This window comes from Podarcis cretensis (assembly GCF_951804945.1).
Source record: "Podarcis cretensis genome assembly, chromosome: 10".
Taxonomy (NCBI): domain Eukaryota; kingdom Metazoa; phylum Chordata; class Lepidosauria; order Squamata; family Lacertidae; genus Podarcis; species Podarcis cretensis.
In genome coordinates, this window is record NC_137179.1 from 35,316,885 (window position 1) to 35,342,035 (window position 25,151).

A 25,151-nucleotide genomic window follows, 5' to 3' on the forward strand; every position below is an offset into this window, starting at 1 on the left:
TCCTCTCATATAACACATACCAGCAATCTAATCCAGAGGTCACCAGAGCACAGATGACAGAAGTTAAGCAATCTAATCCAGAGGTCACCAGAGCACAGATGACAGAAGTTAAGCAATCTCTGTCCAGATAAGGGTGCAGTTGAACCACCAGCCAAAGCTCCATGCTACTAAGTTCACCTGAGCCTCAAGAGACAGCAGTGGACCTAGAAGTACCCCCCACTGTGTATCCACACCTTCAGAGGGAGTGTAACCCCCTCAGGAACAGCCAACCTCCCATCCATCTGGCCTAGGGAACCACTCACTTACAGTGCCTCCATCTTATGTGGATTGAGCTTCAGTTTAATGGTTCTCATCCAGTCCATTACTGAGGTAAGACCATAGCCTTAGCAAAGACACTAGATGTTTGAATTACAGTCTTATCTGTCTGTCTATCTGATCAACATATGTCCAAGAAGCTTACAATAAATCTAATAATAAACCACAGAATTCACTTTATGTATACAATTAAATATACAGGATCATGAACAACATGAAACAGCCTTTAAACAGCTGATAAAAAATATTTTATTCAGGCCAGACTCCCAAATGCCTGCTGAAGTAAATCAAACTCGTCTAATGAATTTTCTGGGAAGAAATTTCTATTACTGAAGTGCCACCACTCCACCACTAAAAAGCTCTTGCTCTATGTCCCAGTCAGAGTATGGACACATTGAACAAGAGGCCTCTGAGAACTGTAGTCCAAGTTGCTGTCGTACATGACTGAATTTGTAGCAAATGTGGATACTGCTATTTTGTGACAGATTGCTGCCTGTCTAGCAAACCTGGAGGAGTGGAACAGAATGACAGAGGCAGATTTAGGGGAGTGCCCCTGGTTTACTCGCACTGGGCACCGAGCCAAGAGAGTGCCACAGGGGGTGCTGCAACAATGACAAACAATGGAAGGTGAGAGGCAGGGGTGTGCCGAATTTTGGTGTTGCACAGGGTGCCACTGAAATTTTAAAGCCCAAAGTCCGCCGCTGAAGAACAAGGAGATACATGGAATGGAGCAGAAGGTGAGTCTCTTATCACACAACAAATAGATTTAAAATGGGATATATGACCATGATTCCCTGTGGGATGGTTCCATGGGTTATGGCTGGGGTGATGGTTTTGGGAATATATAGCTCGGCAGAGCATTTGAAAGCAGCTCTGATATGTTTTGTTTGCTGCTGTTTTTCTAAGTTGTGTGTGTGTTTGTTTGACAGAACAAAGCCGTCAGAGTCATGAAGTGTGCTTGGCAGGGGGTTGGACTCGATGGCCCTTGTGGTCTCTTCCAACTCTATGATTCTATGATTCTATGTGTTGGATCAGCAACCCAAAAGCATGAAGAATTTGTAGGTGGTTGGCTCTGTACCACATACAGTTCAGGCATACTATGTTTAAAGTGGGCAATATGGGGACCCCCCCATATATACAATTATAGAGCTACATTAAGAGCTTTGCACCAGACTCATGACCAGATGTGTTGGGGTTTTTAATTTTTTAAGCAGAACATGACCTGTGAATGGAATGGAACAAGCAACCCAGGCATGTCCCAACCCTAACAGCACAGGAGTATCCCAACCCTAATAGGAAGATATTACAGACACCATTTCCAGAAGGAATAATACATCCACATACATGTGTTGAATGTATTTTGTGGTCACTGACTCTTAAATGGGTGTATAATTTCCATACTTCCCATTGATTGTGTTCTAAATGCTGTACTTTTCAAGATTGTAAGTGGACAGTGTCAGATTCATAAGGAACTAAGGGGGACACATATGAAGATTTCTTTTAAGTCTGTTCATATATCACCATTGATTTGGGGAAAACAGTGAAATAATGTTGTTTCTTTGTTTTGGTGAATTGCAGAACATATGAAAGAAGTGATAGAAGTCATCAGGTGACAGATTGAAATGGACTTTCCTCCCACAATGCACAACTATGATACTTGGGAGAGCATTTACAATGAGAAGATGTCTACTACCAAGCTCTGCATTAGCTGTAGTTCATGAACTAAACAACTGCATGGATTTAATTTCTAATTCCTAAATGGAATTACTTCAGCCATGGAAACCATGGTACTACAGTACCAGAGAAGCATTCCTGACAGGAGTCATGGTTTTGTTTGCAGTTGTATTTGTTATCGTTTTGCTTCCCTTCTGATGTTAAAAAGCATGGGTACTATCCAATGTTAATCATACTGAAAGTTGACCCACAGAAAGCAAAGGACCTAAGTCCATTATTTAATGTCTACTCTAAGTATGACTTAATTGCCTATTACCCCATTCTTCTCACTTTTTATTTCAATTTTTTGTAAAAGTATTGTTCTTGTTTAAATTATAGTGAAGTGTGTTTGTATTAATATTTATTTAATTAAATGTATATAATTACATTTTGCTACATTATTCTATATTATTATATGGAAATATTACAATATTTTCTGTTACACTATTCATATTTTAGGAAGCATTAATAAAAGGCGCATTTTTCTATCAAGTAAATTAAAAGCAACAATAATGTTCTGTTTTGGTTTCTCTTTGTGGGATGCTTTCACAAATGTGCATCTTAAAATCACAAGTTACCCTCGACATCATGAGTTGTTGTTTTTTTAATTCACACTACTTCCCTTTTTAAATCTCTCCTCCCCTAGTTACCAACTTCCCCCCTTCAAATAATGCCAACAAGCATTTACTCCAAACATTTATCGTACATGGTAATAGCAAGCTAATTCTGTAAATACCTATTTTGTCAAACAACCCACAAACGAGGAAGGTATCGGCAAAATCCTAAGTTTTTCAGAATTCCTTTCACCAGTGGACACTGGAGGAGACCTTCTAGCATATATATTGGGATAAGGGAAACTACTTAACACATTTGCAGAACAGTTAAAAACATGAGAATTCATCCCACTAGTACAACATCATGTTCCTTGGTGGGAGCTACTAGCACATAAGTGGGCATAACAGCACTATTTGCATCTGGTTTGTGGAAGCAAATCAAAGAAGCCACAAATACACAAATATCCTAATACAGAAAGTACAGAAAATAATTGCTTGGCTTGGTGGTCTATCTACTAGTTAACAAGTTGCTTGCATGCACACTAATCTTCATTTTGAATTTGACTGACTCCCAATGCAGAACAATTAACTTGAAGTGAAACAGTCTTTAAGTTACAGGTTTTTAAAAGTATAAGCATGCAAAAAGTGATTAATTTATTTTAACCTGCCAAGATTGACCTTGTCCTTGAACCGCTTTGGATGTTTTTTAAAAAAATCATGTATACTTTTTCTTTTAGGATTTTCAACTGGGAATGGTGTACAAATGTGTGGTCATGAAAAACAGTCTTGTTTTATAAATCATGAGTTTCACAGCAGTAATTAAGAGTTTAACGGGAGGGGGTTAAGACCATGCAGCACCTTGTTTAGTATACTAAGTCAGAGGACCGTTTATGGAGAAATGGTATCATATTCAGATATCAGTTAAGCATTACCAGCTGGCCCAGTTGGTATTTTGAACCATGTAATTATGAATGTTAGCATCATGTTTGTGTTCTGAGGACTGAGTCTCACTGAATTTATTGGAATGTACTCTTTGGTTAAGAAAAATGCATATGATTTTGTTATATTCACACACAATCAGTGTCCCGTTCTATAGTTTATAGTGATAATTAATAAGTTAACAAGTTATGAGATAATTTCTAGTAAGTTAAACTATTTAATTATTGTATTTAATTTCTTTCCAGACAGAAAAAGGGAGTGCACTGCATGAAGCAGCTTTGTTTGGAAAAGTGGATGTGGTACGCATTCTGCTAGAAACAGGTAAATCATAATTATTCTCCAAATGAGTTGTAAATAATCTCACACTTTCCTAATTTCAAACCATGTTATTTAGTCTTATCTGGTTGCTATTTCTTGCTGAATACCAGTAGGGTTCTTGTGGAACAAACTGTGTTTCCAATTGCCATGTGTCCAGACAGACAATGTAGTCAAACTAAGAATGTTTAATGTCCTTGGAGTATGTCTACTGATGTTAAGGCAAATGAATAGCTACCTCTCCTCTCAGAGGCTATTTTGTTTTGTGGTGAAAAAGTGAAAAAAGAACAGTTTTCAGATTTCTGTAGCCATTTGACTTTTATGTAGTCCATAAACATATATATGAGATTTAGGATACTAATTAGTAAATTTTAACAGCTTGTATTGATATCCAACATGCCATCAAATAGCCTTACATTAAATTACTGGTCTTGATGTTTTGCATTTATGCTGAAAAATATTTTATCTAATAAGTTTAATCTTTAATTGTACATACACAATTTCTATTTTAGGAATTGATGCCAACATAAAAGACAGTTTAGGTAGAACTGTTTTAGATATTCTCAAAGAACACCCATCACAACAATCACTCCAAATCGCTGCATTACTTCAAGGTAAGTTCTGTATATATAATGTGTATAAGGTATGATTAAATATATGCATTATATAGGAATGTATAAATATAAAATTTGTGTGTACAAAATATATGAGAATTTTTGCAAAGTCCTTTGGTTATATGTACTATAGTATATTCTAATATTTCATGTCTAATCATGCCTTTACCAAAATGTTCACTTACTGTAATATAAAAATGGGGTATCTTTATAGGCTTGGTTTCCAAAATTTGTACTTCCTATTTTAAGAGGCAATTCAATGGCACTTAACTTTTATCATTTTCAGATGCAATGCAGCACTCTTTGCACTCTTGTTTATCTTTAGGAGTGCTGATTGCTCATAGATGATACCAGTTGCGTGTTGAGATCCCGAAACCACCCCCTTGTCGATGAATGAGACACAAGGACACAGATATTAGGTTAATGTTATTGGGCAAATTTTGGCCACAACTTTATTGGTTACAGAATGTGAGCAGTATTGGCTTAGGCATTGGAATTGACCTGGCTATATCTGACTCCTGCCTGTCACACAGTGAGTCCGGTAAGGGTCAACCACCGATAGGAGGAGCCCCGTTGATGCAAACCAACTCGAGCTCCCCCAGGGTTCCCGACAGGGTCATGGCATGCCCCTAGCCAAGCCCTGGACTTCAGACAAGATCTACACCCCCGGATTCCTTTAACGGAATACACTTAAGCTTGGAGGGGCAGGTGATGGCCATACCTCCCCTCCCCCATCATAAGATTAACCAATGCCTAACTGCCAAACCTTACAAAGTTGTGACGATTGCTACGAGGTAGGCGAAAACCAAATGGCCCATGCCAATCTGCCAAGTGGAAAAATTCCTACCAGGCCCCTCAGCGGCAACCAACCATGGTCCATAGCAAGGCCAAAGTAGAAACCTGCAAATTAGGGAGGGCAGGAGATTGAGGAAGCTCTCCAGCTCTTGCCTCTGTTTAAATGGGGCCCAGCCACGCCTCCCCAGCCAGTGGATTATCTGTGGGAGTGCTGATTGCCTGTAGATGATACCAGTTGATAAGCTGGTGTTGCATCGTATAATCAACTTTACATTTAAGAGATAATTGAACTGGCTATATGTGTTACTGGGTATGATGAAATGTTTCTGTGCGACCATGCTCTTAAAAAGTAATATATATAAAATAAATGATGTAGATGATATTGTTGAAATGTGACATCCTTTTATAAAATACTTCACTGGTAACCCTGAAGAATGGATTTTGTTTTGTATCTTTTTACTTTTAAAAAAATGTTATATATTGAAAATTAATGAATATAGATATAATGAAGTATCTTACTGATATAATATTGGATTTAATAAAGTGAACCCAAATGCAGATGAGCATGGAACTTTCAAAATATAGAAGGACTTGGATGAGTAAGATTACATTGACATTTCTGCTCAGACTAAGAATGAGGCACAATATATTCTAAGTCTTTGGACTATGCTGCTGTAATCAGAAAAGAAAATTGATGCTTTTGAATTTGCTTTGAAAGGGAGAAATAATTATTTATACAACTTTTGAATTAGACTTTCAAATATTGAGCTGTTTTGCTCCACTGTTATGCTCCAATTAATTTGCCTTTCTTCTTTTTCCTTTGTATGTCATGATAGCAACTCATTCTTACCATTATTTATTTTAAAGCCTGCCACTCTGTCATATTCTTGCAAAATTTATAGAACTCCTAAGCTGATGTATTTACATATGTTGTATAAATGATTATATCATCTGCAACTATCCATATAAGTTCCTTCTTCTGAATTACTATTCCTTTAATTCCATTTGGCTGTCAAATTGCTAGAAGGGTTTGAGTGATATTACAAATAGGCTGGCAGAGGACTCCCATGTCTTGTCCCGCTACTGAGTTGAAAATTCTTAGCTTTACTGTTAATAATCAGTGATGTGTTTTAACTCAGAATAAATTATATAAATCCATCTACCAAAATGCTTAGCTGGATGGGGGGCAGGGATTTATTATGCTGCTAAATTATTGACAACACTTAATTTTCAGAAAATGCATTATAAAAGTTTCCTTTTTTTACTAGATTTTTTACTGGTATTTTTATAGATGCTAAAACTGGCATGGGCCACATAATATTGGGCTCATTTTCTATCTTTTTATTTACATAGAGCTGCCACATATACAAAGCATCCACCCAGTGCCAAATTAGATTTGAAGAACAGCTAAGTTAATATGTGAGAGATTTTCTAAAGCTGTCTCATTAGTCCCTTGAAATTCAGTAGCTCATTCCAGCTGAGCCTGCTTGTATGCCATCCATGGCTGCATTCCCTCGCATTTCCTGTCTTGAAAGAAGGCAGCTGTGTTTCACTAATCGCAATGCCTGTGTTAAGTCTGCCCTTCATTTCTTGCATATTCTCTGATTGCCTTGTTTTACAGCTGAGTTTCTCACCATTTCAATGAACGTGTAATCTGGCAGATATACCACTCCTTCCAGAGCCTAATCTTTTAAATGAAGAGAAACTTATTAATTTGTGAAGAAAGAAGTCATTAAATGATCCTAGATAGTTTTAGTGGAAGCTCTATCCTACTCTCTGTACCTTGCTTCACACTGCTTGTGCTTAAATGCTATAACAAAGTCATGTATGTAGCACAGATAGTCACTTAGCTTTTTCTGTGTCGTGTGATACAGATTGTTAGGCCTTTGCCTAAGGATAAACATGAAAAAAATTATACAATGTGACAAAAATGGGGCAAACTGGAACAGATACACCCACTCACACCACAGCTGTGTTTTTGCTGCCTAGGGCATTGCTGCCCATAACTTTCCCATAGGAAAATAAAGCCTCTTATTACCTTTTGGAAAAGGCCCATTTTCTCTTTGGTGTGCCACCATTATTAGAAGGACTGAGACAGAAAACAGGAGACAGAAGGAATGCTTTTTCGTTTCCTGTGTCTCTTAAGATTTTCTAGTAACCGCGCCATACTTCATTGGGAGTATGTTTCACTGATCTCAGTGGAATTTATACCTGAGTAAACGTGCATAGGATTAGGTTGCATGTCTTAAGACATCCCATTTTAATATCCTATAATACTTCAAAACACACACACACATGTTGCATTAGGATAAATGAGGGAAATTCAGAAATAAGTAAATTAGATTAATTTAAGTATGGTATATTTACTTACCTGTTTATTTTTTACTACAGAATACATAGAAACAGGAAATGCCACAGTTGCAGAGGAACCAATAGAGGAATGTCCAGTGACAAATCATCAATCCTGTGTTTTGTCTCCAGAGGTTTCTCCTACGCAAACAAATAAAAGTAAATACTCTCTAAGAATTATTCCATAATAAAGTATGTTACAGAACTATTGAGAAGCATAGTCATTATGAAATTTTACTTCTCATCTAGATGAACAGTTCTGTAGTGTCAATGAAAGTCAAATATATTCTAACTAACTCGCTTACTTTGAATGTGTTAAAGCATGGAAATGTGATAATCAGTATTTCTTTATGTCCTACCAGGAGCACTCCATATGTTGGAGGCTAGTCAAATAGCTGACTTGTACTGGTTGTTGTCTGGCAAGAATTCAGACCCATCTTTAGTCTTTAGAAAATCAGTCATCATTAGTGTGGTTATTTCCTTGGCTTCTTGCAGCCCTTTACCGTCAAACAATCCAATAACCTTTTGCTACAAGTTATAATTTGTAGCACTCCATTTCCCTTCCCACACCCTGCTTTACCTTAAACACCTCTTGCTGCCAATTGCCTTATTAGCGGGGGGAGGGCAGCTTGGTGAGGATCCAGGTTTGGTTTTGGTGTAGTGCATCAATCTCTTCCTGTGCAGCACCCTTCCACAGATGAGCACCAGTGGCTGGTATCTGCTCAGTCTCTTCCCAGGTGGAAGGTTCTAGGGGTTGTATCTTGTGAGGTAGGAGAGTCGTGGAGCTGGAATACCTTTGTTGGGTCTCATTGAGCACCTGACAATCTGGCTGTGAAACCTCATCCATCTCCTCATCACTCTTTAAGGCAGGGATCTTGTCATCAGTCTCCTCCCCTCTGGTTGCACTGCTTATTGGAATCTGCAGATGTGGACTACAGCCGTAACTCTTGTTATGTCAGTCTCCGGTTGCGTTTTTTCAGGATATGAACACGGCAAACCCGGAAGTGTATACTTCCGGGATTCGCCACACGCACATGCACAGAAGCACTCTGTGCACCTCGTGTGAGCGCAGAAGCACTCTATTGCGCTGCACCTGTGCGCAGAAGCGGCGCTCTAGTTGCGGACTTTTCGGGGTGCGAACGGCACTCCGAAACGGATCAAGTCCGTAACTAGAGGTACCATACCATACAGAGGTATTATACATTAATTCATGGCTTGTTTTTCTTCCTCTGACTCATCTGAAAAGTCTGCCATCATTGCTTTCTTGTCAGCTTTCCTGTGTTCATCAAAATGAACCACATGTCTTGTGCTAACTTTCCCAGTACTCAATTCTATTACTTGGTATCCTTTGCTTCCTGGAGCATAGCCAATCTGGATAGTCTCTTTTGCTCTGGAATCTAACTTGTGGTACAGAGACATAGACAGTACTGCCAAACACACACATGTGTGTGACAGGTTAGGTACTCTTCAGTGCAAAAGTTCAAAAGGTGTATGTGTTGTTTTCTTGGTTGGCAGTTTGTTTTGGAGATATATTGCAGTGGCTGCTGCATCTCCACATGTGCATTTGGGAAGACCAGAGTCATTCAGCATGCACCTAGCAATTTCCAGATCTAAACTTTCTAACACGCCTCTCTTGTTTTATGCCTTCCTTACTCAGGAGAGTTTTAATGTGGTGCTAATTTCAAAAAAACAAAACTGAGTACATCTGAGTGATGGGAATGTACTTTTGATCTGGAGGTTATACTTGTGCTGGCTATGGGGTGAAAGTGTGGGAAGCAGAGCTCATCCACAGCTCAAAAACCCATTTCTGAAACCCAGTGAAAATCAATAAAAAGTATGGTGCTTCTGAACATGTGAAGTTTTCCAAAAGTGAAAATAACACAGCCAATCCTGTCTGAATGAGGGAAAGCGAGTCCTATGTTTAAATCAGGACAGAGAACAAATTTTCATGGTCTTTTGCTAAAGCCCTGACTTCTAGAAGGATGCCCAAGGAGAGTATTTAAATAAGAATTAACTTCTGAGCAGTTTACATGTTTACAGAGAGAGGCCATCAAGTTGCCAACTCTTAATCTATTTCTAAGGTTAGACCATGCTTAACATAACTTATATTATATTATATTATATTATATTATATTATATTATATTATATTATATTATATTATATTATATTATATTTAGACTTATTTTGCTTGGCCTACTACACTGACAGGTTGTTTTGCTTTCTGTAAAGGTGAAGCTGTGACTGGGGAGTTGTCAAAACTACTGGATGAAATCAAACTGTGCCAAGAAAAGGATTATTCTTTGGAAGAGCTTTGTCATACTGTATCTGACCACTATCTGGACAATGGTAGCAAAGTATCAGAAGAAGAACCAGTGATGAATGAAAGCCAATCCAAATCCAATATAGTAAGTAAGACAGAATATGGCTTAGTATCTGGCTATTAATAAATTGTCTAGTTTACACACACACACACATATGCACACACTTCAAATCCCACCACACTTGGCATAATCAAAAATTGTATACTAAATAAAGTAAATAAACTCGGTCCTACAGATGCTACAGATGCCATTCTATTCTATAGTAATTTATTGTTATAGTGGTGCTTTAGTGGCTGTTTTCCCCACGTGCACAAGTTGTTATTTATGTGTCGTTTTTACCTGTACGGGCCTATGGCCGTAAATAAAATTACTTACTTACTTACTTACTTACAGATGCTTTGAGACTACAATTCCCATCATCCCTGACCACTGGTCCTGTTAGCTAGATGGGAGTTGTATTCCAAAACATCTGGAGGGCCGAGTTTGCCTATGCCTGGGCTAGTCAATCTGTTAGGTGCCAAGTGCCTGTTGCCTTTCTTGAGATTCCTCAGTGCTTTCCAAGACTTTGAGCTTCAGAGATGATCCTGCCCTTTTCCATTTCAGGAGAAGAAAAGAGCTCTAGCAGTGGTGAACACATCTGTGGAAACAGGGGCTTGCTCACTGCTTTGTACAGTTTTCTGGATTGGAGCTAATATATATTAAAGGGGTATGTGGGTATGGATGTGGGTGAAGGCAAGTAGAGTTAAAGTTAGCTAATAGGTAATATTTTATATTATATTTCATTTTTAAAAATGTGTCCTAGTGCATGGCTCCTTAAAGACTTGGGGCAACTTACAATAAAACCTATAAACATTACCTAAATAGCAATGACACCAATTAAAACCACAATAAAACATATGAACTATGAATTAATAAAAACACTAGTAAATCTAAAACAGCAGCAGGTAACATAGCAACAGCATAGAAAATTGTCTGAAAAAGTAGCAAGTCATTTTAAATTCTGCTTATTATCCAATGCCTGTTGAAAAAGGAAGATTTAAAAAAATAATTTTCCTAAAAGCAGAGATCTGCAGGAAAGTTCCACAGTACAGTTGCCACCATGGGAAAAACTACAGTGGTACTGTGGTGGGATAATGAGCTGCTTGTGCGTTAAAGCTTGATCCCTCAGAGCTCACTCAGTGTAGTGAAGCCCTGCCTTGAGCGGAGCCCTTCGGGGTGGCTCCGTCAGTCGCTGGTAGAATCTGACAGTGGGCGTTTGCGGAAACGTTTCCAACATAAAAGCTGTTTCACGGACATGCGCCTCCTGGATTCCCTGCGTGACAGTTTCCGGCGAGGGGTGGGGGTCCTTAAAGGATGTCCTGATACCTCCTCACTGTTCTCACTGGAAGTATCCCAGAGCCTCCCCTCCGACTCCCTTTCCTTTGGAGCTCCCGCACTCCCCCTACTGGTTCCCTCTTCTGCTGAAGAAGTGTCTCTCCTATTCTCTTGAAGCCTTCTCACCACCTGTCCTTCCGATGGCAGTTCCCTGACATCCACCTCCCCCCCAGGGCCCCCTTCACCCCCTCCCGCCTCTTCTCTTACTGGCGGCGAGGACGGAAATCCCTGGAAGGAACTCCCCTCATCCTCCGAGGATTCAAACACTTCTAACCACGGCCTTCCGTCTCTTTCCCCATCTTCCTCTCCTTCGTCGGAATCTGTTTCCACCTCCACCCCCGACTCTGGGAACCCTTCAAACTCCCCTTCCTCATCTGTAGTACCGAAGTGTTCCCTCCTAAATCTTGCCACTGGTTGTGGTTTTCTTGGGAAACGCCGATGAAACGTTTCTATTAAAATCTCGTCTTTGACTTCCTCTGCCGGTACCCATGTGTTTTCTGACTCTTCCTCCCCCTCCCATTCTACCAAGTATTCCACCTGATTTCCCTTCCACCTGGAATCAATGATCCCTGCCACATCCATGTTGCGTTCTCTCTCTTCTATGACGGGTGTCCGGGTGACCTCCCTCTCATGTTCCCCCCACTCACGTCCCTCTCTGTACGGCGACAATAATGACCTTTGAAATACTGGGTGCAATTTCATGTGACTGGGCAATCGGAGTTTGTATGCTACTGGGTTGACCTGCTGTATGACCTCAAAGGGTCCCAACCGTTTGGGTCTCAATTTCTTACACCCTCCCTTGAACGGCAGTCCTTGGGTGGATAGCCACACCCGGTTACCCACCCTTATGGTTTCGCCTTCCCTCCTATTTCTGTCTGCTTGCTTCTTATATTCTTCTTTGGCTTTCTCTAAGTTGAGTTGGAGCTGACGGTGGATCGCTTCCATCTCTTCAACAAAATTTTCCGCTGCAGGTACACTCCACCTCCCCCCTCCTTCTCCTGGAAACGCCCGAGGATGACACCCATAATTGGCTAGAAAGGGACTCATCCCTGTGGACACGTTCTCCGCGTTGTTGTAGGCAAATTCTGCCAGAGGTAACCTGTCTACCCAATCAGTTTCTCTGTCCTTTACATAACACCTCAGATATTGTTGCAAAACCCCGTTTGCCCTTTCTGCTTGCCCATTTGTTTCTGGGTGCCTGGCGGTGGAAAAACTCACCTCCACATGCAACATGCTCATTAGTTTCCTCCAGAACCTGGAAGTAAATTGTTTTCCTCTGTCGCTCAAAACCCTCAAGGGGGCGCCATGCAACCTAAAAATGTGCTTCACAAACAACCTTGCGGTTTCTTCCGCTGTCACTGCATGTGAACAAGCTATAAAGTGGCACATCTTAGTTAGTAGATCTACCACCACCATGACCGCGGTTTTCCCTTTGGATCTCGGTAGATCGGTCATGAAGTCTATGGATACCATCTCCCATGGCCTTTCTGGGGTGGGTAAGGGTTCTAATAACCCTGCTGGCGCCAACCTCTCTCCCTTTGCTCTTTGGCACCTGTCGCATCCCCTGACATACTCCCGCACGTCTTCCCGCACCTTGGGCCACCAAAACTCCCTGGTAACCAACCACATGGTCTTGTGCTGCCCGAAGTGCCCCGCCGTGGGGCTGTCATGCAACTGTTTGAGCACCCGCCCTCTTAGTTCCCCATCTGGTATGTAGAGTGCCCCTTTGTAATATAGTTTTCCGTTCTTTTCCTCAAAACCCCCTGCGTTCTCACCTGTCTCCCTGAGTTCCCTAAGTTTTTCTTGGGCATATTCATCGTTCTCAATACCCTCTACCAGTTCTCTTTGCCCCACCAGTGCCGCCCCACAAACCCAGTGGTCCTCCGAGATGATATGTCTTTCTTCCGCCCCTCCTTCCCCCTCCAAGTACTCAGGTTTTCTGGAGAGAGCGTCCGCCCTGACATTCTCAGCCCCTGGCACGTAGCGAATTTCAAAATTGAACTTGGAGAACTCTTGCGCCCATCTTACTTGTCTCTGGTTCAATACTCGGGCTGTCCTCCAGTATTCTAGATTTTTGTGGTCTGTCCGCACTTGAACCTTGTGTTGCGCCCCAATCAACAGGTGTCTCCATCTCTTGAACGCTTCGTGGACGGCGAGTAATTCTCTGTCGTACACTGTATAATTCCTCTCAGATTTGTTCAATTTCCTCGAGAAGAAGGCACACGGTCTCCATTCTGACGTATTCGGTCCTGGCTGCAGGAGCACGGCGCCCACCGCTCTGTCAGACGCGTCGGTTTCCACCCTCATCGGCTGCTGCAGATCCACGTGTAAGAGTTGTTCTTCCGAAGCAAACGCCCTCTTTAAACTTTCGAAAGCTCGCTGCGCTTCTTCCGTCCAGACAAATTTCTTCTTACTGCTGAGACAATCCGTGATGGGGGCTGTTAAGTGGGCGAAGTTCTTGATGAACTTCCGATAGAAGTTTCCGAACCCCAAAAACCTCTGCACATCTTTCTTAGTTTTCGGTGGCCTCCATTCCAGCACCGCTTGCACCTTGCTAGGATCCATGGCCAGCCCCTTGTCCGACAACCGGTACCCTAGGAATTCCACCTCCCTGGTGTGAAACTGACACTTCTCCAGTTTCACCCACAGCTGGTTTTCTTGCAGTTTCCTCAGTACCTCTCGTACATCTCGCACATGCTGCTCTTCATCCTCTGAGTACACCAGTACATCATCCAAGAACGCAGCGCAGTTCTTGTACAGCAATGGTCCTAGTACGTGATTCATGAATGATTGAAATACTGCCGATCCCGCCTGGAGGCCGAAAGGCATAACGCAGTACTCAAATGCTCCCAAGGGGGTGAACATAGTGGTTTTCCACTCATCTCCCTTTCTCATACGTATCAGGTTATACGCCCCCCTCAGGTCCAGCTTGGTAAAAATCTTCCCTTTTCTCACCCGGGTCAGAATGTCATCGATTCTGGGCATAGGGAAAGTCACGGGTTCGGACACTGCGTTTAGGGCCCGGAAGTCCACAATTAATCTCGGTTTGTCCGAATTTTTTTTGTCCACAAAGAACACTGGGCTACCCCCCACCGCTCGTGACTCTCTGATGAACCCACGCTTGAGGTTTTTGTCAATAAACTCCCTTAGCTCCTGCATCTCCCTGTCAGACATTGCATACACCTTGCCCACTGGCAATTGTGCTCCTGGGAGTAAGTTGATTTGGCAGTCAAAGGGTCTGTGCGGGGGTAGTTTATCTGCTTCCCTTTCGCTGAAGACGTCGGCAAAATCTGCATATTGTCGTGGTACCCTACCTTGATCCGTTGCTTCTATCTTTGCTAACGTGGCCTGAGTGCCTACTTGGCCCCCTTTTTCTGTGCAGTGTCCCATACAATGTGCTGACCCAAAGGAAACCACTCTCTGATGCCATCCCACAAGCGGATCATGCAGCGCTAGCCAGCTCATCCCCAAAATGATGGGCGCTCCTCCCAAAGTGGCTATATTAAACGCTATCAGTTCCGTGTGTCTTGCCACCCTCATTGTCATGGGGACAGTCTGCTGGTTTACTTCTCCCCCCAACAGCGCCCTCCCATCAATCGTGGTCACCTGCAGGGGATTTTTTAAAGGGATGGTCTGTATCTGATGTGCGGCTGCAAACTCCTTACTCATAAAGTTGCAGGAGCTGCCTGAGTCTAATAGCGCCTTCACCTTTAGTGGGTGTCCGTTTGCCAGCTCCAGCAATACCTCTATTACAAGAGCTGGTCTTGGGGGTTCTGGCGTGGGCACATTTACTGTTCCTTGGCCTGGCTGCTGTGCCCCGTCGGTGGCAGCCAGGCGTTGGCTTTTACTTGCTCCTTAGCTCCTTCTCCCTCCTCCCCAACAGCTCCCGCCATTCCTTGCCATTCCTTTCTTTGCGGACAAACTCTGGCAAAGTGACCTGGCTGTTGGCAGAGAAAACATTTCTTGGCGCCTTTTCCCTCCTTCTTCCGCCCTTCACTGGGGTTTGAAATTGCGCGCGCGCGCGCTGTTCCGATTTCCATCGGCTCTGCTGGCAGAGAAGGCTGCTCTGGAATCTCTGGAATGCGGAAATCCCTCCAACGCTCCCCTTTCCCTTCCCGCTTCTCCAAGGCTCTGGCCTCCTGGCGTGATCCTATGGCCAGCGCTGATTTGGTCAGATGGTCCATAGACTCCGCCCTGGGCCCCCGGGAAAGTTCGTCTTTCACTGCCGAAGATAGTCCTTCTTCGAACAGCATTTGTATCGGTTCCGCTGACAAATCCCAACCTAATTTATGGATCAACATGGTGAACTCAGTCCAGTACTCACGGACAGATCGGTTCCCTTGTTTACACGCCATTAACTGCCTGCGCGCCACTCCCTGCTCAATCTCGCTGGAAAACATCAGATCCATGGCGCGAAAAAACTTCCTTGTGTCCCTTAGGGCTTCATTATTGGCTGCCATTAGTGGCCTCACCCAATCTTTTGCCCCGCCTTCGAGATGCCCAATCACATAAGCAACCCTCGAATCCTCATCAGGAAAATCATCAAACTGCAGATTGAGGGCATATTGCATCTCTGTCCTGAAGGCTTGATAATTCCTGGGATCACCCCCAAACTTCTGCACCAGTCCAGGCACTTTCCTCGAGAGCTGGGCGGCTTTCCCCTTTTCTGCATCATGAGCCCTCCTCTCCTCAAGCCTCGCCGTTTGCAGAGCTAACTGTACCTCCAACATCCTGTACCTTTCTTCCAGGCTAGGACCGGCTGCAGCTGCTCCCCCATCTCCGGCTCCGGCTGGGTTGCTCATGATGCTTCTCTTTGCACAAGCTGCTTTCAGGGACTGTCAGATTGCTGTGGTGGGATAATGAGCTGCTTGTGCGTTAAAGCTTGATCCCTCAGAGCTCACTCAGTGTAGTGAAGCCCTGCCTTGAGCGGAGCCCTTCGGGGTGGCTCCGTCAGTCGCTGGTAGAATCTGACAGTGGGCGTTTGCGGAAACGTTTCCAACATAAAAGCTGTTTCACGGACATGCGCCTCCTGGATTCCCTGCGTGACAGTTTCCGGCGAGGGGTGGGGGTCCTTAAAGGATGTCCTGATACCTCCTCACTGTTCTCACTGGAAGTATCCCAGAGCCTCCCCTCCGACTCCCTTTCCTTTGGAGCTCCCGCACTCCCCCTACTGGTTCCCTCTTCTGCTGAAGAAGTGTCTCTCCTATTCTCCTGAAGCCTTCTCACCACCTGTCCTTCCGATGGCAGTTCCCTGACAGGTACCTCAGGTTACAGACGCTTCAGGTTATAGACTCTGCTAAGCCAGAAATAGTACCTTGGGTTAAAAACTCTGCTTCAGGATGAGAACAAAAATCGTGCGGCGGCAGCGGGAGGCTCCATTAGCTAAAGTGGTACCTCAGGATAAGAACAGTTTCAGGTTAAGAATGGACCTCCAGAACAAATTAAGTTCTTAACCCGAGGTACCACTGTATTGCAGTAGAGGGGAATAGTGCTATCTAGTTCATTTTCTGGGATCTCTTCAGAATATAATTCTTGATTCCTGGAGTGTGGTGATCACACACAGGGCCCCCGGACGTTTGACGGTCTATTGACCCTGTGCCGCCACTGCGATTGCTTTTTCCACTGCCACCATCCCGTATCTCACGGGGACACACGGAGTCCAGTCAGTTGTTAACATAAACAAATAATCAAGTTTATTTTTAAATGCAGGAACAAGCTTATAGTTTCAGTTAATTTTTCTCTTGTCAGTTTCTTATTCTTAGTTCCTAACAACTCTAAACTGATTATTCCAACTATCTATCTGACTCCACCTAACAATTCCTCTCACTCTCTCACAATACAACTCTATCAACCCACACCTAAACCTCCCTCTACCTTCTTCAACTCCCAAACCTCAACTCAACTCTACTGACTTTCAAAACCTCCCACTCTAACTTTTATTACCCCCTTGCATTCTCACTGGCCAATCACATCACACCCATTTTAAGCCTTTCCTTATGACCCATCCTAGGAGGCAAACGCCACATGGAGTTAAGAGCAGAAGATCAGGGACTTCATGGGTACTTCACGGGTATTGTACTGTTTGGACATAGATCTACATATTTGTTCTTTTCAAAACCCAGGGTAGATGAAATGACAAAAGGAAGCACCTAGATAGAGCTTCAAAATTCACACAAACACAGAAACCAGCAACACACACACACACACACACACACACACACACACACACACGGTTGTATCCAAGTGTATTCTACTCAGAGAAGACCCATAAAAATTAATAGAACCAAGTTAGTTGTGTCCATTAATTCTACTGGGTCTACTCTGAATTGGATCCAACCTGTTTACTCCTCCTTTTTTTTATAAAAAGCACACAAAATAGAGATGTATATTTTTAGAACATCTTACTCGCCTTTGATATATTTGTAATCAAGTTTTGATCAAGATTGGATTTTCCCAGACTTCCCACTTCCATACACTATAAAGGGAAAGACATATTTCGAGTACAGTGGTACCTCGGGTTAAGAACTTAATTCGTTCTGGAGGTCCGTTCTTAACCTGAAACTGTTCTTAACCTGAGGTACCACTTTAGCTAATGGGGCCTCCCACTGCAACCGCGCCACTGCCACACGATTTCTGTTCTCATCCTCAAGCAAAGTTCTTAACCCGAGGCACTATTTCTGGGTTAGTGGAGTCTGTAACCTGAAGTGTCTGTAACCCACTGTATCAGCACCATTTACTGTAGATTTTTTACTTCTTCTTAAGGAAGGTATAAGGTTAGTTTTCTTTTAAGAACATGTTTTAATTGGTTTCAGTTACCTTTCTGGCTGCCCTTATTCTTGTAAAAATATCTGTATCTACCCTTTGCTCCAGATTCTATGCTTTCTTCTTCCCTTCTGCTAAAATCTAGCAGAGTGGCTCTGGTACTGGCATCAGCATCATTGTAGCAGTCAAGAATGCAACGATTTTTGCTGCATGAGCCAACTGCAGCATTCTAACGGAGCTAGACATCTCTTTTCCATTACTGTAGTGTTCTATGCTCCCCAAGGAACCTGCAGTGCAGTATGTCTTGTATTGTCCACTATGACAAACACATTTATTTTAATTTCTCCTGGCACATTCTACAACATTTTACAATTTTTAATTATTATTTTTTTAGATCTTTACCCCACCTTTCAGCCCACAAGGGAACATCTAAATTAAAACATGGAATTACAATAAATATAACAATAATGCAAACAATGCAACAAAAACAAGACTAAAAAGCATACAATCACTTCTAAAGACAGCAATGTGAGAACATAAAACAGGTCCATTTCAAATGAGACAAAAACACAATAGGAGGTTAAAAATGCAAGGCATATTAAAAGCTTGACAAAATAAGAGATTATTTGTTACTCTTTTAAAACACAAAACAAAGGAAACAACTGAACCCAGCCAGATGGGTGAGGTATAAATAAATAAAATATTATAAAATATTATAAATTAATTAATTATTATTATTACTATTATCATCATCATCATCATTATGAGGTAGTTACATAATTAGTGCCTTGTGATTGAAAAGGGCACTCTCTTGTGCCCCAGCCATCCATACCTTAGAACAGAGCTTTCCAAATTTTTCATGTCGGTGACACACTTTTTAGGCAAACATCATTTTGCGACACAGTAATTCAGTTTTACAAGCAAGCCAGAGGTTAAACCCCTTTCAAGCCCCAGGAGTTTAGAAAGCTCTGCCTTAGAAAGTGATTCAGAGGAAGGCCTCAAATGAAGAGCAGAGACGAAAATTTATGGTTCAGTTTGAACATAACACTAAGCCACACTATGCTTTAGGAAGAACATACAAGCATGTAGGCTTCTGCAGAGGACATTGTGGTCACTTTGCTTCTCTTCATGCTGATGTGAGCTGAGCAATGGGCTCATGGGTTGTCTGCTGCAAATCAAGAACAAATTACACCTCATGGTTTGTCTAGAGTGAGACAAATCGCAGGACTAGAGGAGGAGCTAAGTGGCTGAAATCTCCTCTCTGAGCCTGAGCATTCGTGCTAAGTCATGGTTTGACTTAGTGTTACTTGCAAACTGGATCTTTGTAGTTGGAAACAGTCCTTTAGGCAACTTGGTCCCAAGTTGATTAGGTACTCACCAGCACTTTGAATTTCATGTAAAAATAAACTGGAAGCCAGCACAGATGATAAACAATGCATGTTATAAAGTACAGATCTTCCAGGAAGTGTAGACAACTCTGGCTGTTGCATTTTACACCAGCTGAAGTTTCCCAATTTTATTAAAAGGTAGTTATAAAATCTAAGTGTGACCAGGGCATGAGCATCAGTGACAAGATCTCCACTAACAAAGAGAAAATGCAGTAGACGTTTGCCACATGCTTATTGTACTGTGGCCTTGGTAAAGCACTATGCATTCAGTGTGTGAAAATGTGGATCAAATTCAATAGAATTATCTCATAACTAAACCTCTCTGTGTTTGCATATAATGTATCTTAATTAGAAAATTGGCCCGATGTGGTTTTTTTTCTTTCTGTTTTTCTTGTAACATAGAAGGTCTAATAAATGCTATAGTACTACTACTACTACTACTACTACTATTAAAATTTGTATACCACTCTTCATCCAAAGATCACAGGGTGGTTTACAACATAAAAATACAAAATGAGAACAAAGTGCATAATAAAACAAAAACAAACCAACAAACCTCCCCCCTTCCCACAAATACATTTAAAAGGCCATAGAATGTTCATCTACCAATGGTCTGGTTATAGAGAAACATTTGCCTGCCATCTAAAGATCTGTAATGAAGGCCATTGTTGTGTTACCACCCTCTGGACCTATTGCAGAGCAAGCACATAGTTGGTTGGTTCATATAGTAATAGATGGTCCTTGAGATATTGTGGGCTGTTTAAGTCTTTATAGGTCAAAACCAGCACTTTGAATTGGGCCTGGGAACTACTGTAATTGGCAGTCAGTGCAGTCAGGCCAAATTAAATCATCTTGTCTCAGTGAGTCAATGAATTCTGCACTAGCTAGAGTTTCTGAAGTGTCTTCAGAGGTAGCCCTATGTATATACTGTGTTGCAATATTGTAACCTATGTAGAGGTTACAAGAGCATACACAGATGTTAGGCTCTCCCTTCCAGGTATGGGTGCAGCTGGGCCACCAGGCAAAGCTGATGAAAGGCACTCCGCGCCACTGAGGCCACTTGAGCTCCATCGACCAAAATCCTAGCAGGAATTAATAGATTCTAACCTGTTCCTTTGTGTATGGATCTTTTCCGTTCATAATCAAGGAATACTGTCAGAAGGTCACATGATACTGAAATACTTGTAGTTATAACCTTTATTCAGAAATATTTAATTAGGGGACAGTGCTACTAAATGTGCATAAAACTAGTGATGTGGAAAGAATAAAGCCCATGTCTACCTTTACAGTTCTTCCAAGTTCTATTAATATACTATTGATATATTATGTAGTATTGCTGTAGTATTTTATACTTGTTCTTGAGGTTAATGCAGGGTAAAAATACTGATCCTTTGTGAAAATATTTTTTTCTATGTCTGCGGATGATGAGTTGCTCTCTTAACATCGAATTTTGAAACTATAAATTTTATTTTCATCTGTCTAACACAGAAATCTAGTAAACCTGTTCTGTCTTTTTGCTCATAAATCATTCTCTCCAAAGTAGTTAGAGCTAAATTCAAAGCAATATTGTAAAATTTAATATTTATGAAAGAGCTTAATTGGTTTTCTCGCAACCAAAGTAGAGCCAGTTCTAACTTATCAGATGTCAGGGAACTGCCATCGGAGCCAGAGGGAGAGGGAGGGCTCCAGAGGGATTCTGGAGAGCGTCCCAGGAGGGAGAGAAGCAGCCCATCTTCTGGGGAAGGAAATCAGCGTAGCACCAGTGGAGAAGGGGGGCAGATGGGGGAATCAGCGAGGTGGCTCCATGACTCCTCGCCGGAGAGCAGCGGGGAGAGCACGGGTCCTCCGCTGCCCACACCCTCCCTGTGCAGAAGGTTTCCGCGCAGGGAGAGTAGGCGGAGACTAGGCATCAAAGAGCTTCTTTGCTGGAAGAAGTTCAAGAAACGCCCACTGACGGATGCTGCCAGCGATTGAGACAGCCACGGGTGAGTGGCTGTCTGGACAGAAAGGGTTCACTCAGGCAACCCAGCCAGGTGTGGCGCCGATTTTACGCACGAGCAACCCCTAGAACCATTACATCATACAAACCTCATTTACTGGTTGAACTTGTAGACATTAAATGTGATCCAGTTTGAGATCTCACCAACTAATCCAAAAATGTTGTTAAGAAACAATAAAAGAAGGACGTTTAGAGAGAAAAAACATTCTTAAAATTGTCCCAAACTAACATGGTGGGATTGTAATTATGGACTGTAATTAGCTAATACCCACCCCTAAAGTGCCACCATTTTGAAACACGTGGCATAAATAATATGTCATCAACCTGGGTACTTTCAGTTCAAACTTCTCATAATATTTTCCCAAGGGGGTTGCTGCAATCTTTGATCTCTTTCTGGTCCAGGATAGTTATATTTTACTGAAGCAGATTCCTAAAATCAATAAGGACTGATAACACCTGGAAGTAATAAACATGTACAAAAATAATAATATAGCATCAATAGAATGCTTAGCTAGTCAGATTATTTTTAAAGTATTTTCCAATAGGTGGCAGTCTGGTTCAATAATATAAAGAACAGCATCAGCCATTTTATAAAAGCCTTTAAAAATTATGTGGTTTTTTGTTAGATTGTTATAGAATTAACAGCAAAATATTTTTAAAATAAATATTTGATTTTTTAAAGAAGCAGCTATTCTGATAATACTAAACAAAATATAGACTAAAATGTTGGAAAGAAAATTACATGTTGTCAAGTTTTAAGATGAACCAAATGAGTTTAACGAAAGCTAAAAAGATACAAACCAGCACAACTAGTATGCCACAGGAAGAATTTTACAGGGAAATGGATTATATGGCTTCTGTTGCAATCTCTCTCAAGCCCTAAAAAAACAGATGGAACTCTGTTGTAGGTTCCTTTTCTTCCCTTTAATAGCAAAGTGGGTATATGTATTTGCATGTCTCAATAGTTTAGAAGTAGAGTGAGTTTTTTACAAACCTTTTTAAATTTGTCACATTTATATCCCAATTTCCTCTGTGGAGATAAGAGCACAAGCCCTACTGGATCAGGCCAAAGGTCCATCTAGTCCAGCATATTGTTATCCCAGTTGCCCACATGCATGCCCCCCAACATTTTGGGATGGTAATTTGGGGCACCCCCACCACCCGCTGACCCTGTCACTAGCCGTCTCCCTGCTGCTGCCCCTTCCTTGCCCATGCACTCGCACCCCCTCCCTCTTACCTCCTCCTCCTCTGCAGCCTCTGGGGAACATCAGGAGAAGCAGCATGGACTGGCATGGCCTGCCAAAAGGCTGCCGCAGCGCAGTGCAGACCCAAGCAGCCTGGGGAAGCCTGCCCAGCCTTCACCAAGTCTCACAGCGCTTAAATGCTAGGATATTGGGTTATTTGTGATATGAAGGGAGAATATAAGCTACAAGGGGATTCCTGGGCTGCCTTATGCAAACCAGTCTGGCTGACTGAGGGAAGAGCAGAGCTGTTAGCATTACAATAGAGAGCAGTTGAGGGTCAACAACTCCTTGTCCCAGGTGTGACAAGAGACTGGAGAGTTGGAAGGTTGCCAGGGTAACTGCTCGGGGGAGGGCAAGGGCCTCTGGGAAAAAGAAAGAGGAAGAAAGGCAGAGATCCATCTTGGTGAGGGTAAAGAAAGGACTGCTTACCCTGCTGTGGACTATGCTGTAAGATCTGGGACCCCTCCATGCAGATGGAAGGTGTAAATAGGCGAATAAACCCTATTTCTTAAAGCACGACAGCCTCTATCGTGTCTTCTTTTCTCAAAAGGGACACAGACCCCTGCGTGGGCACCTGAGATCCCATACACTCTTGCCAAAGCTTGGCAGAGAGAATATTTAATAATGAAGGGAAAATACAAACTGCAGAGGAATATCTGGGTTAGCCTAGGCCAGGGTTTCCCAAACCTGGGTCTCCATCTGCTTTTTGGACTACAGTCCCCATCATTCCTGACCAGTGGTCCTGCTAGCTAGGGATGATGGGAGTTGTAGTCCAATAACAGCTGGAGACCCAAGTTTGGGGAACCCTGGCCTAGGCAAACCAGCTGTCTAGAAAAGTTCAGAGACATTAAGAAACAATGGAGTTCCATTAAGGCCATTGTGAATGTAATAGAACTATCCCTGCCCCTCTGTTCTGGAAGTGGACAGAGACAAGAGAAATAGAGCTGAGTGTCATCAGCTTACTGCTGACAACATACTCCAAACCTCCAGAAAAACCCACCCAGCAGTTTCAGGTAGATGTTAAACAATGTAGGGGATAAGATTGAGCCCTGCAGAACCCCACGTTGAAGATTCCACAGGGCTGAAAAGCATTCCCCAAGCAACATCCTTGGGGAAGAAGAAGAAGAAGAGTTTGGATTTGATATCCCGCCTTTCACTCCCCTTCAGGAGTCTCAAAGCGGCTAACATTCTCCTTTCCCTTCCTCCCCCACAACAAACACTCTGTGAGGTGAGTGGGGCTGAGAGACTTCAAAGAAGTGTGACTGGCCCAAGGTCACCCAGCAGCTGCATGTGGAGGAGCGGAGATGCGAACCCGGTTCCCCAGATTACGAGACTACCACTCTTAACCACTACACCACACTGGCTCTCAATGACCATCCAAGTAGAACTGGAATGACCATCCAAGTAGAACTGGAACCAACACAAAGCGGTGCCACCTACCCCTAGCTCGAACAGTCACTCCAGAAGGACACCATGGTCAACGGTACTGAAAGCCATTGAGAGGTCAAGAAGAATTAACAGGGATATGTTTTCCTTGTCTCTGTCTCCACAGAGGTCATCATACAGGGTGAGCAAAGCAGTTTCTATGCTAGAACTGGGCCTAAACCCCGATTGAAATGGATCCAGAAAATCAGTTTCTTCCAAAAGCACTGGATCTGGTCTGCAACCACTCACTCTAGAAACTTGCTCAGGAAAAGGAGATTAGCAACTCTCTGGTAGTTAGTTAGGTTTTCTGAATCCAGGAAAAGACATATACAAACTGTTAATATACATAAATACAATACCTTAAGGTGCCCTTGCAAATATTTTATTTATTATTTTTTTAAAGAATATTTATTAAGATTTTACAAAGTCATAAATACAAAAATACATGAAAAAGAAAAAAGAGAAAACTCTCAGACAAAAATACAAAATACAAAAACAAGAAAAATAAACAAAAAAAGAAGTTAAAACAGATCCACTTTTTTATAACTTTAAACTCATTAGCTTGTTTCTTTGACCTCCTCACACCTCCCCTTTTTGTATTCCCATTAATATAATCAAATCAGCAAATCCTTACCCTCTTTCACTTATCTTAACTCTATATCTTAACATGTTAGAACTCTATGTTTTCACCCATTATCAATTCATTTTTGCATACTCTTTTTAACTTTGTTGCTAATGCCACTTATTTTCAATCCAACATCATTTTAACATTCATTAATTTTACAGTGTTTCTGCAGGTAGTCTTTAAATTTCTTCCAATCTTCTTCCACCAACTCTTCTCCCAGGTCTCGGATTCTGCCAGTCATTTCCGCTAATTCCATATAGTTCATCACCTTCATCTGCCACTCTTCCAGGGTGGGTAGATCTTGTGTCTTCCAATACTTTGCAATAAGTATTCTTGCTGCCGTTGTTGCATACATAAAGAAAGTTCTATCCTTCTTTGGCACCAATTGGCCGACCATGCCCAGGAGAAAGGCCTCTGG

General features: G+C 42.2%; 1 protein-coding gene and 1 long non-coding RNA gene across 7 annotated transcripts in view; both read left to right on the forward strand.

Annotated features, from left to right (window-relative positions):
- Window positions 1-25,151, forward strand: part of ANKS1B (ankyrin repeat and sterile alpha motif domain containing 1B) — a 349,603-nt gene that overhangs the window by 41,567 nt on the left and 282,885 nt on the right. For all 6 annotated transcript variants that reach the window (XM_079991880.1, XM_079991876.1, XM_079991885.1 and 3 more), the window contains 4 exons: window positions 3,767-3,842; window positions 4,349-4,450; window positions 7,637-7,753; window positions 9,825-10,000. In XM_079991880.1, the coding sequence (XP_079848006.1) occupies window positions 3,767-3,842; window positions 4,349-4,450; window positions 7,637-7,753; window positions 9,825-10,000 (471 nt within the window). The remainder of the gene's footprint in view (window positions 1-3,766; window positions 3,843-4,348; window positions 4,451-7,636; window positions 7,754-9,824; window positions 10,001-25,151) is intronic.
- Window positions 1,338-2,414, forward strand: LOC307224813. Its single transcript, XR_013842758.1, has 2 exons — window positions 1,338-1,377; window positions 1,894-2,414. It is a non-coding gene; the product is annotated as an uncharacterized lncRNA (long non-coding RNA).